Consider the following 18,869-nt stretch of genomic DNA (forward strand, 5'->3'; position numbering starts at 1 on the left):
GTTCGAGAGCAGCTGAGGACCGTGGACGAAAAGGCAAGATGAAAGCAGGACTCGTTCCAGATTGCATGGGTACTGACCCTAGCACGATTGATGAGAGTACAGAACTTTGCCAAGCTTGGGGCAAAGTGAAAGACCAAGAAGCCCTGATTTTCTTTGATGGAGGAGACAAGGCCAACTTCATTTCACCTGAATTGGCGGCGCGGCTCGAGATCACACCCGATCGGATGGGACCACTAGCAGAGGCAATTCTAGCGGCACCCGACAGGGACGTAGCCATTACACCTATCATTGGCAAACTTCGGTTGCATTGTTAGGGGTATTTGGGGCATGAGGACTTCTACATAATGCCTTTGGACGGTTGTGATGTACTCTTGGGGATTCCCTGGTACCACAAGAACAACGCCGTGGTCGACTATCGGGCGAGGAAAGCGACTTTGACCACAGAGAAGGGCAAAACCATTGTACTTGATGTGAAACTTAAGGGCGAGTCTGTCCCTATTGTATCGGCTTCGGCCATTTCAAAATTAATGAAATCCAGTCTCTTTGTTTACTAGATCTTCTTGGGAGATATGAATGATGAGAATAGGAAAAATATGTCTGAACTTGATAAAGAACGCCAAGATTTTCTCCACTCATGCCGATTGCTTCTAAGAGGGCCTGCTAGGCGAGTTACCACCCGCTCGTTCTGAGGATCATACCATTGATCTGATACCTGGAAGCACACCACTGAATCGGCCAACTTACCGTGTGAGCCGAGCCCAGAACGAAGAAATTATGAACCAAGTGAAAGACCTCTTGGAAAAAGGTCTTGTCCAGCCTAGTACTTCATTGTATTGCTCTCCAGTGTTGTTGGTTTTGAAGAAAGACGGATCTTGGAGAATGTGCATCGATTATAAAGCTCTCAACAAAATCACCATCAAGAACAGATTTCCGATTCCTAGGATGGATGATATACTTGACAGATTACAGGGATCCCCGTGCTTTAGCAGGATTGATTTGAACAGTAGATATCATCAGATCTGAATCGCGCCGGGAGACGTCTACAAGACAGCCTTTCAGACGACTTCTAGGTTATTTGAGTTTTTGGTGATGCCTTTTGGCTTAACCAATGCTCCTGCGACATTTCACCGGATGATGGACCGGATTTTTTGAGAGTACAGACTATTTGTTGGCACTTTCTTTGACGATATCATTGTTTTCTCCAAGGGTGAGGCAGAACATAGAGCATCTACTTCAGGTCTTTCAGGCATTACGAGATCACAAGTTGGTGATTAATGCGAAGAAAAGTGAAATTTTCCTACCGGAGATACTCTTTTTGGGACACATTGTCTCAGCAGCAGGAGTGCAGATGGACCCGGCCAAGATAGAGACGGTCCGTGATTGGCCCGATTTGAAAAATGTCCATGAAGTTGGAAGCTTCTTGGGCTTGTGTTCGTACTACAGGCGGTTCATTAGAAAGTTTGCAAAGGTTGCTTCCCCTTTGCATATTTTGACACACAGAAAGGAGTCCCTTTCTCGTGGGGACCCACAGAGGTGGCTGCCTTTCAGACTTTGAAAGAGAAATTGACTACGGGACCAGTTTTGACTTTGCCGGACTTGCAGAAGTCATTTGAAGTATATTGTGATGCTTGTGGTCGTAGTCTGGGTGCGGTCTTAATGCAAGAAGGCCATGTCATTTCTTACGAGAGCCAATTGTTCTCAAGGCCGGAATTGATAGCACAAATTTATGAGAAAGAGCTTTGGCGGTTATCCATGCTCTTACTCAGTGGTGGCACTACCTACTCGGAGCGGATTTTACTGTCTTTACAGACCATCAGAGTTTACGCTACCTCTTGTCACAAAAGCAGCTAACGGAAAAGCAGATGCGGTGGGCGAACATCTTGTCACAATTTCACTTCCAAATTGTCCATGTTCAGGGACAGAAGAATTTGGTGGCAGATGCTTTGTCTCGGAAGCCGTTGGTTCTGGCTATTTCTGCAATACATCATAGGAGCTTCGAGGATATGGTCGATCAATATGCCACAAATACAGATTTTGCAGATATTTTAACACGGTTACAGGATGGGAGACAATAGCGGGATATTCCATTCGGGATGGCTACTTGATGAGGAAAACCATGTTGTGCGTTACACAGTCGTTGAGGGAAAAGGTTATGACCGAATGCCATGCCTTCTATTGGGGTTTCCATGGTAGCTTCTTCATCGACTTGGTCTCACTATTGATGTCCACTATGAGTTGCAGAGAGGATGTTAAAAATTTGGTATCTCAAGTGAACTGCCCAATGTGACCCCATTATTTAATTTGGCTTTTAGGTATTTATTTTACTTATTTGGATAGGAAAATTTAATGGGCTTTCTATGTAAGCAACCCCTTGCCTCCATTGTATACACAATTCAATTAGTTTAGCAAGAAAGCTCATTTCCTTCCAGTGAAGAAAACAATCAAGCCGGATCATTTAGCGAGACTGTTTGTGGCCCAGATCTTCAGATTACATGGCATGCCCGAGACGATTGTCTCCGACAGGGACCCCAGATTTACGAGTTTGTTTTGGAAGGCAATTTGAAAGAATATAGGCACGTGATTGCGGGCAGTTTTATGGCAAATTTTGGGGATTTCTTTTGTTTTATTCCACGTAAATTGGAGAGAGAGAGAGAGAGAGAGAGAGAGAGAGAGAGAGAGAGAGAGAGAGAGAGAGAGAGAGAGAGAGAGAGAGAGAGAGAGAGAGAGAGAGAAAATCAGTTAACGTCCTGTGGAGGCCAAAGCTGGCCTATAGGACAAAACCGATACATCTTTGGTTACATTCTACTTCGGGTATCATAAAAGGAAAATGAGTGCATGTGCAAAACATAACCTCATTGCTCTCATGACTCATGAGAGCTAGGTTTACAATGGTAAAAAATCACCGTGTGCATACTGTGTCTACATCTATAGAAGACCTAAGTCCATGTCTTTGTGGGAATGGATGGATTCTTGAAGTCTCGGATAATAGCTTTTCCTCCTCTATACACTACCCATTTTCCTTGCTTCCTTGCTTCTCTGACTTTAGCCAAATCTTTGGCTCTATTTTTGAGTTGAAGGGGTGTCAACTCATCTGAGATTCATACCGATGTACCTTGCAATGATTTAGTCTGCTTCATTACCTTGATCTTCTCATGTAGGTCGTAATAGCAAACCTTTGCCTGCTTCCCTTTAACTTCAATGTGAGTTGGGTCACCAAGATCCACAAAGGGCACCACTTTACTTAATCTTTCCTAAAGTATGTCTATATCTAGGATGTAGCCTTCTAAATGTTCATTTGGTAAAGTGCTCACCAACCAATCATCTGGTAAACCACCAATTCTGACATATCCTTCCAAGCTTTTTTCCCACTCATTTTCCTTTCAAACTGATAGCACTTCTTTAACAAAAGTCTCAGATTGTACCTTTGAAGTGTTACGGTCTTGTTGTGTTGCTTCCAATGTCTCTTCTTGGGTTTTCTCTTGAATTTGTTGTTTGGTCAAAACATTCTGTAACTCCTGAGAGAACTCTTTTGCTTTATTTTCCTGTCAAGAGACAGAGAGAGAGAGAGCCTGTGAGAGACAGAGGGCTTTTGCTTTATTTTAAAAGCTTTTGATTTTCAGCTTTTGGGCTCTGCTTTTAGCATCCCTTGTAAACCTTTATATTGGTAGTTTGGACTCTCACTTCTCAGAGCATCTGGACGCACTCTGAGAGTGAGTCCCGGCTACTCGCTTGTACTTTGAGTTACTGTCACGTGCGCACTTCACTTGCGCCACATGGACACGCTTCTGCCATAGTCTAGCATGAGTCTTAGCTTAGGACTGAGCCTGGCACCTTTGTGAGCCTCTAGCAGGACATGCATATCCAGGCCAGTCACATTTGCATACCCTCTCTTGCACAATAACAGCCATTTCATCATGCAGGCATTTTACCGCGCGAACCACCTATTATAAGTCATTTTATTAAAAGTGACTCTTGGAATTCTTTTTGTAAGTTTGTTGGAAAAGTAGGTAAGGCAAATTGCTAAAGATCTATAAAAGAAACCCATTGGACACTCAATAGAAGCAGAAGAAGCAGGGACACAAGGAGGCAGGCACCAAGCAGGCAGGCAACACCTCAGCAAGAGCCCTAGCGTTTTCTCAAGAAGAAGAAGACCCAGATCAGCTTGGCGTTTTCAGATTTCAGCAGACAGCCCAGCCCAGCCCAGTGTTTTCAGTTTTCAGCCTTGACATCGTCGTCGAAGTCCCTATCTTGATGACGACACCATCGCCATCGTCATCATAGATCCCTATCTTGACGACGACACCATCGCCATCGTCATTGCAGATCCCTATCTTGACAACGACACCTTCGTCATCATCATCGCAGTCCCGGACTTGACGACGACACCATCGTCGTCGTCGTCACAGTCACCATCGTCATCGTCGTCGTCGTTGACATAGACCAGCAGTACCCGTCGTCAACATCATCGTCTTCGACATACACCCCGTCGTGGACATCACCGTCTTCGACACAGAATTGTCGTCGACTTCACGGTCATCGACACAGAACTGTCGTCGACTTCACCGTCATCGACACAGTACCATCGTCGACTTCATCGTCGTCGACAAAGACCCTTAGTACCTCGTCGTCGACTTCATCGTCATCGACAAAGACCCTTAGTACCTCGTCGTCGACAAAGATTGTCTTCAACATAGACCTCCCCGTCTTCGACATAGAACCCATAGAACCTGTCGTCGACATCATCGTCTTCGATATAGACCCCTTCAGTACCTCAGTAGCATCAATACCCTTCAGCATCAGCATCATTGTAGTCGCATTTGTGCAAGAATAAAGAAAGTACTTGCTTTGGCAATAAAGCAAGGGGGCCCTTGAGGGTTGGGATCCGACATCCCTGTGTCGTCTCTTTTCCCTCTTTCGTTTCTCTCTTTCTTCCAGTTCAGTTCAGTTCTCTCAAGTGAAGTAAAGTGTCCCTTTTGTTTGTGTGCGGAGTACTAGATCCGAGCAAGATCCTTTTTCTCTTCCGCTGCATCTGACATTGGTATCAGAGCTCTATGCGTGCTTCGGCTTCACAAACTCAAGGGAAGAACCATCAAGAACCTAAAGAAGAGCCCCAACTACCAAGAACCTCAAGAACTCAAGAACCCCAGAAGAATCAAGAACCTCAAGAACCCAAGTTGAACCAAAGAACCCAAGGAACCTCTCTCAGTTTTTGTTTCCTCCAGAATCTTTGAGTCCCGACCATGGACTTACCACATCCCATCTTCATTGCCAAGTCTTTGAAGGAAGATCAACATCGGATACACGAGAACCCAGATCTTGAGTACCAAGATCTCCTAGCTTTGTATGCGGATATGGAAGGAGTTGGAGACAAGATCCCTAACCTCTTCTGCATTGGCATTCGCGTGTAGCGTGCATCCATTTCCCTCTTCATTGAACCTTTGGAAAGGACTCCGGAACCACACTTCAGTCCATCAGCACCGGTAATGTTTTCACCACAGTCAGTGTTCCGGGAATAGCTCTTGCTACAGCAGGCAGAGTCAGCACTATCTGGTATAGAGCCCAGACTAATATTCGGCAATCGTAGTAAGGCTGGACAGTGACCCTTACACGGTGTTTGCATCGCCAAAACCCACAGCACCCAGAGCACCCGCAATACCATCAGACCCTGGTTTCGGAGGAATGTGCATTGGTTTGTGCATCCACGGCATCAGAAGCATTCATCAGTCAGCATCAAAAGTACAGAAAGAAGTTCGACAGCTGTGCCTCACTTTTAACAGGGGGGGATGTCACGTGCACACTTCACTTGCGCCACGTGGACACGCTTCTGCCATAGTCTAGCATGAGTCTTAGCTTAGGACTGAGCCTGGCACCTTTGTGAGCATCTAGCAGGACGTGCATGTCCAGGCTAGTCACACTTACATACCCTCTCTTGCACAATAACAGTCATTTCATCATGCAGGCATTTTACCGTGCCACCCACCTATTATAAGTCATTTTATTAAAAGTGACTCTTGGAATTCTTTTTGTAAGTTTGTTGGAAAAGTAGGTAGGGCAAATTGCTAAAGATCTATAAAAGAAACCCATTGGGCACTCAATAGAAGCAGAAGAAGCAGGGACACAAGGAGGCAGGCACCAAGCAGGCAGGCAGCACCTCAGCAGGAGCCCTAGCATTTTCTCAAGAAGAAGAAGACCCAGATCAACTTGGCGTTTTCAGATTTCAGCAGACAGCCCAGTCCAGCCCAGCCCAACGTTTTCAATTTTCAGCCTTGACATCGTCGTCGAAGTCCCTATCTTGATGACGACACCATCGCCATCGTCATCGTAGATCCCTATCTTAATGACGACACCATCGCCATCGTCATCGCAGTCCCGGACTTGACGACGACACCATCGTCGTCATCGTCACAGTCACCATCGTCATCGTCGTCGACATAGACCAGCAGTACCCATCGTCGACATCATCGTCTTCGACATAGACCTCGTCGTGGACATCACCGCCTTCGACACAGAACCGTCGTGGACATCACCGTCTTCGACACAGAATTGTCGTCGACTTCATCGTCATCGACACAGAACCGTCGTCGACTTTACCATCTTCGACATAGTACTGTCGTCGACTTCATCGTCGTCGACAAAGACCGTCTTCGACATAGACCTCGTCGTCGACGTCCCCATCTTCGACATAGAACCCATAGAACCTGTCGTCGACATCATCGTCTTCGATATAGACCCCTTCAGTACCTCAGTAGCATCAATATCCTTCAGCATCAGCATCATTGTAGTCGTATTTGTGCAAGAATAAAGAAAGTACTTGCTTTAGCAACAGAGCAAGGGGGCCCTTGAGGGTTGGGACCTGACATCCTTGTGTCGTCTCTTTTCTCTCTCTCGTTTCTCTCTTTCTTTCAATTCAGTTCAGTTCTCTCAAGTGAAGTAAAGTGTCCCTTGTGTTTGTGTGTGGAGTACTAGATCCGAGCAAAATCCTTATTCTCTTCCGCTGCATCTGACAGTTACAGATTAATACAAAAAGAAATACCGAAAGGGGCGCCAGTCTTTGGGGCCAATATCTCTAGGCACGGAACTCCGCCGGGCCAGTGTCAAATCAATTGTGAACTGTGAACTGTTTGAAGTGATCTTTTGTGGTGTCGCGGTAGATTCTTGACTTGGAGTGTCCAAGTTTGTTACAACTCACTAGAAACGCATTATGAATCTTCCAAGTGTCAGACAATTTCAACCTATAAGCAACATCGTTGATCTTATCAAGTACTTGAAAAGGCCCATAATAACGCATGTTGAGCTTGGGGAATAACCTTTCCTTGCCCTTCATCTTCTTTAGCCTTGCCTTTTCAAACCGTAAGAGTACCCAATCACCAGGTGAAAACAACAATTCACGTCAGTGACGATCAACAACCCTTGATTGAGTCTTCTCCAAGGCAAGCTTGATTTTCTTATACATTTCATCCATGTTCTCAACATCTCGATCTCCTTAGAAAATTTTATCCTTTGTGTGCAAAATGGGAGGAACCTTTTTGCCACTCTCAACAATCTCAAAAGATGCCTTGCCTATTGACGAATGCATCGTTTTGTTGCACGCATACTCAAGCATGGGTAGACACTGTTCCCACTTGCTCTTATTATCTGACACATAACACTTCAATAGATCCAAGACAGTAGAATTAGCCTCTTCTAACTGTCCATCAATTTGTGGATGAAATGAGGAGGAAAATTTGAGCGTGGTGCCCAAGTTTCCAAACAAGCCTCTCTAAAACATGCTCGTCATACGAGGATCACGATCACTGACAATAGATTGTGGCATACCATGGTACTTGAATACATTGTACATAAAAAACCATGCCATCTCGTCAGATTTTATCTTCTTCCTGACAAGAATAAAATGGGCCTGCTTGTTGAACCTGCAAATAATGGTCCATATACCATCATTCCCTGTCGGCGTTCGTGGAAGATCAAAGATAAAATCCATAGCAATACTTTCCCATGGATTATCTGGAATAGATAGTGGCTTTAACAACCCTGATGCCCTTTGCCTGTCAAACTTCACCTTTTGGCAAATCACGCATGTTGGCACAAAGGCATCCACATCTCTCCTCAAAGTAGGCCAATAAAAGAATGTCTCGACCACTTTCACTGTCGCATCTATACCACGATGCCTTGCATACGGTGGGGCATGGCTTTCTACCATAACTTTATGTCGCAATGGCCTAGTGACACATAGGCTTCCATACATCATTATAAAACCGTCCTTGAGGAGGTAGTGCTCATGGCATTGCCCATCTTGCAGTTGTTCAAAGATCCTTGCAAAATCTTCATCGGTAGCATACTGTTCCTTCGTGTCATGAAGCTCATGATGATAAGGAATTGACACAACTGAAATTTGTGGCTTTCTTGATAACGCATCAGCCACAACATTCTTCTTGCCTTCCACATGCAAAATCTGAAAGTGGAACATAGAGAGAATATTTGCCCGCCATCGCATGTGCTTTTCGGATAACTTTGACTGCATCAAGAAGTATCGCAAGGTCTGATGATCTGTCTGGACAACAAAATCAACACCTAACAGGTAGTGCTTCCAACAAAAAAGCGCATGAATCACGGCAAGTAGCTCTTTCTCATAGATTTGCATGGTCTTTTAAGGCCCTTGCAAGATTCTGCTCTCGTAAGCTACTACCCGACCATCTTACATTAACACTGCCCCAATACTGTTGCCACACGTATCACACTGGACCGCAAATGACTTCCTGAGGTCTGGTAAGACAATTACTAGATCTGAAGTCATATGTTCCTTTAAGAGATTAAAAGCAGAAATCTCTTTTTGTGTCCACTTGAACGTGACCTCTTTCTGTCATAGAGCATGAAGGGGTGAAGCAATCTCGGTAAAGTTCTCGATAAACCTTCTATAGTAAGAGCATAAGCCCAAGAAGCTACGGACATCATGCATAGTCTTCAAATCTAGCCATGTCCTAATTGCTTCAAGCTTGGCAAGATCCATTTGGACACCATCCTTTGACACTATGTGGCCAAGAAAGGGAATCCCTTCCAAGAAGAACTCACTTTGCTTAGGATTGACAAGCAACTTATGACTGCGTAGCTCTTCGAACACTATGGTCAAGTGACACCTATGCTCCTCTTCTTTCTTTGAGTAGACTATCATGTCGTCAAAGAATGTGCCGAAAAACTTTTAATGTGGGCGGAAAATAAAATCCCATCGTCCTATTGAACGTAGCAAGAGCATTTGTAAGACCAAACGGCATTACTAAGAACTCATACAAACCAAATGTCGTCCTAAACGCAGTCTTGTAAACATCTTCTGGCCTGATACGAATGTGATGGTACCCACTCTTAAGGTCTATCCTGATGGAAATTGCAGCACCCTCTAGTCGGTCAAGAATATCGTCAATCCTTGGGATAGGAAAACTGTTCTTGATGGTATTCTTATTCAACACACGGTAATGAGTACACATGCGCCAAGAGCCATCCTTCTTCTGCACTAGAATCACTGGGGAGCAAAAGGGTGAAGAACTAGGTTGAATCAGCCCTTTCTCTAACAACTCCTCTACTTGGCCCATAATCTCTTTCTGCTGAGCCGCACTAACCCTGTACGAAGGCATATTTGGTGGGCTACAACTTGGCACCAAATCTATCACATGATCCTCAAGCCTCTCTGGCAGCAACTGCGACAGTAATGAATCAGAAAAACAGTCACTAAACTCTCGCAAAAATGCTGACCTTTCTTTATCTAACACAGATAAATTTGACCGACAATTATCTAAAACATCATGTGCAAAAATCAAGTACGCAGAAAGATGATGATGATTCTTAATTACAGAAGTGATAGTCGAAGCAAATACAATAGGGACAGACTCCCCTTTAAGCTTTACAGCAAGGATGTGAGTTTTGCCCCTATGTTGAAGGGTGATCTTATTGTTGAAGACATCCAGCACTCCATGTATACGGAACATCCACGGGATTCCCAACATCGCATTGCACCCTTCCAGAGGCATGATGTAAAATTCCTCTGTGTCCACATATGAATGGATATGCAGACGCAGCTTCTTAATGATAGGTGTAACACACTTTGAGGGGCCAGGACATGCGAACCCTGCCTCTGCTGTGTACCCCATCTCTTCAACTTTGATGTCAAGCTTGATGGCCAACTCTGGTGAGATAAAGTTTGCTTTAGTACTTGGATCAAAGAAGATAAGTGTTGTCTAGTCTCGGCCTTTACCCCACGCTCTGCATAGCTCACTGGCATCTGAACTTGGCCTATCACCCACCATATCTGGCACTACCCCTGTCGTGGGTTTAGGCTTCTTGCCTTTCCAGTCCTCTTTATCATCCGAATCAGCTGGTCTTCTTCTTTGTGGACAATCTGTAGCAAAGTGACCAGTCTACTCGCATATGAAACATTTGTTCTCAGCCATTAGAACTTTCTTTTCCTCAAACGACTTGCGCACAAAAGGCTTCCTTTTTCGTTTCTTAGCCTACGCTCCGGACGTTTCGACTGAGTTCTTGCCTTTGTTTGCCTTTTCTAACCCCTGGGACGCTTCAGGGGTCACTTTCATAACGGGCTTCTCTACTGAATTTTTCTTTTGCGGACCCTCTTTCACGTTGCCCTGAAACCCACTATCCTCTCTCTTCAACAAGGCAAGACCAGTGTTGGCAACTTCCATAAGCTAAGTGAGAGTAGCCACTCTGTTCTTTGTACAATAATCTCGAAGCCCTTTAGGTAGCCCACAACAATACCTCTTAATCTACTCTGTCAGTGGCACAAACGTGCAGGAGGTTATTGAGAGCAACGCTTTACAAAACCTCCGATTGTACTCCTGGAGGCTCTTGCAAGTAGCCGCAGTGAGTTGGTGCCAATCTGTCATAACATCGGCTTCAAATTCATTTGACAGCCACGCAAATGCAAACATTTGCTTGAAGTATACCCATGTGGCGGGTGCCTATCCTTGCATCAACCGTGTCGTCCACCATGTAAGCGCATTGCCTTTCAAGAAAGTGGCAACTTTTCTAACCTTGGAGGCCTCTATAAAATTCCCCCCTGCATAAGTTGTATGAGAAAAATAAGAGCTTTTGCCTCATCCTCAAGCCATTGAAAGTATCAAACTTTACAGTTGCATCACCTTCTTTGTATGCTTTTGGCTTTTCAAGTGCTCCCAAATTGTCATAGGGAATTGTTTGCAACATGGGCACTATGATAGGGATCATCCACGCCCCTTGGGCCATTGACATTTTGCATCACTAGTGCCATATGTGCATACTGGTTGGAAAAACCAGCCATGCCAAAATTGCCTTGTGGCACCCCAAACTGGGCGGATTGCACTGAAACCCTTGCTGCATGCCAATGTTACCATACATGGGGTTTGGCATCATGCCCTGCATACTCCCAAACACTGTTCTTGGCATATATTGCTAGTTTCCAAGCACATAACCATCCATGCTCTGAAACACCGATCCACCTCGAAAAACCCACGATGTATCGTGGGTGGTGGAAAAACCTGTTGCATATAGCCTCGAAACTAGTTCCCTGTCCATTTAATGCAACATGCGGACTCTGCAAGGTGGCTGGATGAACTGGTAAAGCCTATGGAATAGGCGTCCTAGCCACCTGTTCGTCGACAGAAGGAACTTGTCTTGGAGCCCCACGTGACTCCGCAACATGTGAGTGCTCCCTGTCCTGTGAGATGCACAAGGGACCTGGGCTTGAGCCTCAACCGGCTCTACTACATGAGACAATTGCCTTGTATGTTGTGACATTGGTGGTGCTTCTTGATATTCCATAAACCTAGAATTCTGCACCAACCGAGAGAACACATTCACGGTGGCAACCAAATGTGTCCTGAATGCATCCTCGTCTAGTTGCCCAGTCGTATACCCTTGACCTTGTGGAGCATTCAAATCAACAAAAGATACAGACAAGGGTGGCTGTGAACTCTCGCCACGCTCGAACACTGGAGGAGGAATAGCCTGTCTGTCCTGTGAAAAGGAACCTGCTTCCCTGGAGTCGTTTGTCCTATCAGTCATAGTGTAATTCCAAGTTCCTATGCTCTGTGTCTTTGCCACAAACCAACCAAGGCTCACTATTTAAAGAAAAAGTGATTCTGTCCCGATGGAACCATAAAACCAGCCCATAGGGCGGGTAAACTTTAGCTTTAACCCGAATCTTTACTTGATAAACTTTACTTGACTTTAAGACACAGAGAAACTTCACAAATGAACTTATAACTGGAATTAATACTTCAAACAAACCATGGCTCGACAGCTAGAGTGCTACCAAGCGGACAACGACACCTTGTAGGCCCCAAAGACTGGCGCCCCTTTCGGTATTTCTTTATTCTTATAAAACTTGGGAGAAAACCTGCAAGTTCCTACGAGCTGTCCCGCTTTTACCGGGCTAAAAATGGCCTACTCTAGCCCAATTTTGGTAGCATAACATAGGAGGCTTCACAGACAAAATACCCATGCCAAAGGTGACTTTCCCGGCGCATACGGACACTTTCCCAAACCTGACAAGAATCTGCAGCGCGCTGAATTCTCTGTTTTCTGCCCTAAAAATGCACCAAATCACCTGTACAGTAATCCCATCACTTCCCGGAAGCTCCTGGGGGTATTCGGGACCAATTAAGGTCAAAACCCTAAACCTGGAAAATACACAGCAGGCTGTATTTTACAGTTTTGGGCCCTGTTTCGCATGCCGGTCGCATCCGTAGCAAGCCCTCGTACTCCCGCACCTATAGGGCTACTTGACCTCTGAATCGGACGAGATTTCTCGCATTAAATATCTCCAAATTCACCTCTACCTACGGGGGATTAGCAATTAACTAATCCAATACCTGGACAAGAGGCTCTTGCCTCGGCTTACGCGCATGAACCCACACAACTATACATACAGCTGGAAAGCCCTCGAGTGGGGCATTACGATTCTGTATTCAAAGGGGGAGAGAGGTGCACGAGAGCGGAATCATCGTGCTACAAAAGACAAGGGAGAAGGCAAGCTGTTCATTAAAGCTGTGATCACGTGCACCCACTACTCACACACACACTTTAGTCACTTAATGAAGCAAAACAGCCTCCTCTCTCAATTTGGGCGCCCCCTCTTCAAGCTGACTTGGAAAATTTATTTGGAGCCGCCAAGTGTCCGTTATGCCTCTTTTGAGTTAATTTCCTAGTACCCACCAACTTCTAGCGAGGGGCCTAAATGACTTTGAACTGAGCCTAGACACCCTTTTACTGCTCCGATTCCAGTGCCGACAGGCCTCTCGTGGCGACCTGCCCTTCCCGACTGCGGGTGAAACTCTCGGCCGTCGTCTGTTTCACATTGGCCACACAATGTCCGGCCATTTGTGACTTCAAAAAGTGGGTCCCAAAAATTAAATAAAAATCAAGGGAAAGAAACCAACAACTAAGGTTAGTGGTTGCCACAACCTCATGATAAAAGCCCATCTGGTAAATACGACAGAAAGACGTCCGCAAATTCAGCCAAAACAGAATCCAAATAACGCTTAACAGCTATATCATGATAGGACAGAGACTCAAAAGCTTCCAATGCATTAATATCACTTTTTGAAAGAAGAGAATGACATTGAGACTGTTACAAACTGCTGACGTGTCAAGTCAGTGAAGAACAGAGTAAACCTTCAGATCACGGTCGAGGGGCCTAAACCCTAAGAAGAGCAAGCAACAGCAGAAGAAGAAGAAGTCCTACCAACTGATGGGACCCCGTCCGATAGGGCCCAAGTGACATAAAGGATTAGAATAAAGCGCGACCCACACACACACACCAAGACTTGCGCAAAAATTGATGACGTGGCAGTTGTACGGACATCCCGGATTTTACCCTGACAGTGCTGACGTAGCAGATTTTCGCAAAACGCGCAGACAGTGCTGACGTAGCCGTGTACGGATTTCCGTGATTTATGTTGGCAGCTTTTTGGCATTGCTTTTGGACCAAAAGCTTTCGAGTTTGAAGGATTTTCATGTAAACTACTTCTAGGACCTAGGGCCTTTACATATGAGGCCATGGGCTCATTCTCTGGCAAGCTTCCTGGAGAAGGTGCAGAGTTTGGAGTACCGGCTTGTATTGTGTTGATGCAATATAAAGAAATACCGAAAGAGGCGCCAAGGTTTGGGGCCAATACTCTCTGGGATGGAATTCCGCCACTCCGTGTCGCGTGTCGTCTCTCTCTCTCAATTCAATAGTTATTGAAGTGCTAAAAGTCTATTCAATTTGTTCTTTTCTATTGGCACGTGGTGCCTATCTTGTGACAAAAACGGGAAGTTAACAACAAAATCTTTATCCCAACAAACTGCAAGTTGCACACTAGAATCATGAGACAACGCAATAATTCATTAGCTAAAAGCAGATTTACATCATACTCCGCGGTCAGGGAAGAACCAGATCCCTCGACCACATGGTACACACCATCAAGCTCAAAGAAAAGTGTGTGCGATGCATAATCAATAGACAGAGATGTTGTCTTGTCGTAAAACCATGGCATGCCTAAAATAACATCTACATGTTCTCTCACGTGCGCACATCACTTGCGCTACGTGGACATGCTTCTGCTACACTCTAGCATGAGTCATTAGCTTAGGACCTAGCCTAGCACCTTTGCAAGCCTCTAGCAGGACGCGCATATCCAGGCAAATCATAGTTGCATACGCTCTCTTGCACGGTACTACACATAGGCAATTTACCGCATGTAGACCGACCCGTACCATGGTATTTTTTAATAAGTTATTTTCAGCTTATTTATCCCATGGTCGTGGGGTCTCCTTTTTGCTGCTCGACCCGAAAGTTGGCACCTTTATAAGCAGCCATAGGCAGCGCTTGGAAAGCAAGAAGCAGGAGGAGGAGGAGAAGGACCGACAGCCTCTCAGCCTCACTGGTGTTCTTCGTCCAGATCGCCAGCACCTTCCTCAAAGTCCCATTAGCGTTTTCAGCCCAGAAGAGCCAGCGTTTCCAACCAGAAACAACCAGCGATTCAGCCTCTAATCGCCAGCAGATCTCAGCCCGTTGTCGTCCTAAGCGATAGCGTTCAGCCCTAGCCTCATCATGGTTGCAGATTCTGGCCATCGACATTGCTAGCATTTTCACTATTCAGCCATAGCTTCGTCGTCGTCGTCAACACAATACCCCAGTATCTAGCACCCCTTTTGTTCGGCTTAGCTCAGCATAGAAATCCTCAGTACCCGCAATACCTATCAATACCTCGTCGTCGTCGTCGTTGACACAGAACCCATCAGTACCTCGTCGTCCTCGTCATCGTCGTCGACATTGAACCCATCAGTACCTCGTCGTCGTCGTCGACACAGAACCCATCAGTATCTCCTCGTCGTCGTCGTTCAACACAGAACTCCTCGTCTTCATCGTCATCGTGGTCGACACGACACCCCAGCATCTAGTACCCCTCAGTACTGAGCGGTACCGGAGTACCCTTCAGTACCTCGTCGTCGTCGACACAGAACCCATCAGTACCTCGTCGTCGTCGTCGTCGTCGTTGACACAGAACCCATCATTACCTCAATACCCATCAGTACCCGTAGTACCTCAATATCCATCAGTACGTGCAGTACCCATTAGTACCTTCAGTACCCCAATACCTTCAATACCCTTCATTATCTCAGTAGTACCCAACATCTGTAGCATCAATACCCATTAGCATTAGCATCTCAGCATTTAGCATCATTGTATCAGCATTGTGCAAGAATAAAGAAAGTACTTGCTCTGGCAATAGAGTAAGGGGGCCCTTGAGGGTTTCGGACCCGACATACTCTCTCTCTCTCTCTCTCTCTCTCTCTCTCTCTCTCTCTCTCTCTCTCTCTCTCTCTCTCTCTCTCTCTCTCTCTCTCTCTCTCTCTCTCTCGCTCTCATTCAATTCAGTTTAGTTCTCTCAAGTGAAGTAATGTCCCTTGTGTTTGTGCGGAGTACTAGATCCGAGCTAAATCCGTAAACACTTCCGCTGCACTTGGACATGTTCAAGGCCCATGATGCAAAGTCCAAGACTTCATGATAACGGTAGATTCGAAGGTCGAGTCGCGCCACAACCTCAGTCCATTGATAGCTCCTACGCTCCACATAACGGACCACAAACGGATTGTCTGCGGGAGACGTGTCGAGCCTAGGTGCTTGTACCCCCTGAGAAGAAATGAAGTTATGAGTAGAGCCGTTGCCGAATAAGACTGTTACAGCGTGGCCATTAATCTCTCCTCTGACGCGAAGAAGATCATGTGGATCATACACAGCCTTATTAATGCGACAACCCGAGCGGCTACATGCATTAACATGAAAAATCTATGAATTGAAAGAAGACAAAGTACCTGAATTACGATGGCGTTTACCGAAGTATTTGCCGGTGCGGAGGTAGACGTCTTCTTCGTTTGCTTGGGACACGCCTTATCACCGCGGAAGTGATCGGTCCGATGGCAATCGAAACATCGATTTTTCTTTTGGTCTTCCACACAAGCTGCTTTCGATTTGCCGTTGTTCTTCGATTTTTTCCGCGGAGGGTCTGATGGCTGACTTGTGGATGCCGAAGTGTTCGAGCGCTTGAATTTAAACGTGGAGGAACCACAGCGAGGGGACTCCCCATCCGTCGGGCCACCTCTAGAAGCCGCCAAAGTATTATCATAGTTTTGGCAAACTTATAGATGTCCTCAATAGATGTGATCGGATTGCGTAAAACCTCATTCTAATATACTGGTGGCAATCAGAAGAGGTACAACATTTTCACGATGACCGTAGGGTCATGGACAGCCTTCGTTTTATGGAGAAGATCCTTGAAGGCCTGTGAGTAAGCATCCAGAGTTCGCTTTCACATCTCACAACAAAAAAGCTTTTTAAAGCATTCAATCCTATCGACTTACACAACGCGGGCACAAGAGCCCAAGTCGTGGCCTTCCTTTTAGCATGAATGGAAGTTGCCCAAGACGTTGGGCGTCCTTAAAACAATGGATATCGATGAAGATGGCCCATTTCGCCAACCACGAGCCTATGGCAGTCTCTTCGCACTCTTTCATTTCCCCTTTGAAGGGATCGGGATAGAGCTAAGAGGCAAAGCATCCATGGTAACGGGCGAAAACCGCACCTGCGTAGAGCGTAGCTCCACGAGTTGCCTCTACAACTCTACCACTGTGTTCCCGTATAGCAATGAGAGATGTGTTGAAGGCGGAAGATGGGAAAAAAGAACCCTCACGACAAAGCCTGTGCGTGTGCGTAGAATCGGGAGAAGCAGGAGGCATCTCCTCCATGGGTTGATGTGTGCAAGCGGCGCCATTCTTGTGCGGAGAAGCATCGTGTGACGCCATTGCGCTTAAATATGTAGAAGGATACCGGAGTATGTAGAGGAGGATTGCTTGGGGAAGATGCCCAAGACACTTAAGTAGATAAGCAAGATAACAGAGTGAGAGAGGTAGAGAGGGCGAGAGAGCGTTGTGTATGAGAGAGAGCTAACGGTGACAGTTCCATCACACTCCCGGTCGCCAGCACACTTACAAAGAAGGGCGAGGAGATCTAGCCCCTTAGAGCTCAAGCAGGGAATTTTCCCAAGAGATTACGCGTGATTTGATGCACTAAAGAGGTAAATTTCAGGTTTCTCATGTGGGCGGCCTTTTAAGTAAATGATTAAGTCAAAAGAGGTCGTTTCAAACCCATTAAAATAGGTCCAGTCACTTAAAAGGTTGGGCACAGTGTCAAAAAAAAAACAGGGTCTAGTGTATTTTAACCGACTGAAATTAGATTTTAAGCTTACCTTTAAGAAAACCGGAAAATTTACACAAGTTTTAGTGTAATTACCGGCAAAAGCTTCAAATTTTAACCTAAAAACCGGGAGTATTTCAAGTTTCCCATTATTTAGGGGTAATTGTATTTTTCTAGCCCTGGTTGGGCAGGCCGTTTTTGAGTAAAAATAATAAGCGAGCAACGTGACAAGATATATCTTTCCATGAATTCCTTGGCATCTTCCTCCTGTGGCGCTCAATGATAGCTCCATCTACCTATGGTGTGGGTGTTCAGGTCGGCTAGGGCGTCTCCCCTACCAAAGAGCCACCGGGCTCGTATGGTGTCAACACTCCTGCTCGTGCTCATGTGTTTTGGCAAAGAAGAAAGTCAGTATGCCTAGAGGCTAGGTGAGGTTTCCTCTCAAGTAGAATGGCTGTCCTACATCTTTGGAGTTCAAAGAAAGGTTTTTGTTTTTTTTGGGTGGTGGTGGTTGTCTGGGGGTTGGGGGGGGGGGGGGGGGGGGGGGGGGGGGGGGGGGGGGGGGGGGGGGGGGGAGGGGTTTTGTTAGCACCCTCTAAACTGTGTATACATCTGCATCATTATATGTGTGCACACGTAAGAGAGTCTAGAGAAGATACCAACAGAAGAGTACCTTGAACTGTAATCCAGACTCTGTCATTGTATAATCACGGTACTTCATCTTTGGCTTTCCATAATCTTTCCCTCGCAAGGCTGGCACTGGAGTCAAAAGAAAACCATAGGAAACCTGGCCACATAAGAAATCACTTTCAAAATCCCTCATTGCAATCCTATAGAACCCATAGCAACTTCAAGCGATTCAACAAATAATGCTGGTGGCAAGGGACATACTGTCTACAAATTCTGATGCCAGCACTCTTTCATCTTGTGCAGTATCGAAAGCCAAAGCAATGAGTGTTATAGGTAGAGAAAGCATTTCTCGTCGTAAAACTCCAGACTCCCTCGTCTCCAATACACAGATTTTACCTGCAACGTCTCAATTTTTGAAAAAAAGGGCAGTGTTATGCAGAGGGTTCTGCTTTACATCTAATGTTATGACACATTTTTTTCTCTCAGTACAGTTTAAACGAACCTGCAAACGTAGATAATGGCA

The 18,869-nt window shown here is 45.7% G+C and overlaps 1 protein-coding gene across 2 annotated transcripts in view; it reads right to left on the reverse strand.

The window, feature by feature from the left end:
* LOC147460637 (peptidyl-prolyl cis-trans isomerase FKBP19, chloroplastic-like) overlaps nucleotides 1-18,869 on the reverse strand; it is a 99,387-nt gene that overhangs the window by 39,990 nt on the left and 40,528 nt on the right. For both annotated transcript variants that reach the window (XM_086508295.1, XM_086508290.1), the window contains exons 3-4: nucleotides 18,608-18,742; nucleotides 18,390-18,475 (exon numbers count right to left, since the gene is read on the reverse strand). In XM_086508295.1, coding sequence (XP_086364421.1) covers nucleotides 18,390-18,475; nucleotides 18,608-18,742 — 221 coding nt within the window. The remainder of the gene's footprint in view (nucleotides 1-18,389; nucleotides 18,476-18,607; nucleotides 18,743-18,869) is intronic.

The sequence above is a fragment of the Adiantum capillus-veneris genome, chromosome 3 (genome assembly GCF_014529385.1).
Source record: "Adiantum capillus-veneris isolate H3 chromosome 3, ASM1452938v2, whole genome shotgun sequence".
Lineage (NCBI taxonomy): Eukaryota > Viridiplantae > Streptophyta > Polypodiopsida > Polypodiales > Pteridaceae > Adiantum > Adiantum capillus-veneris.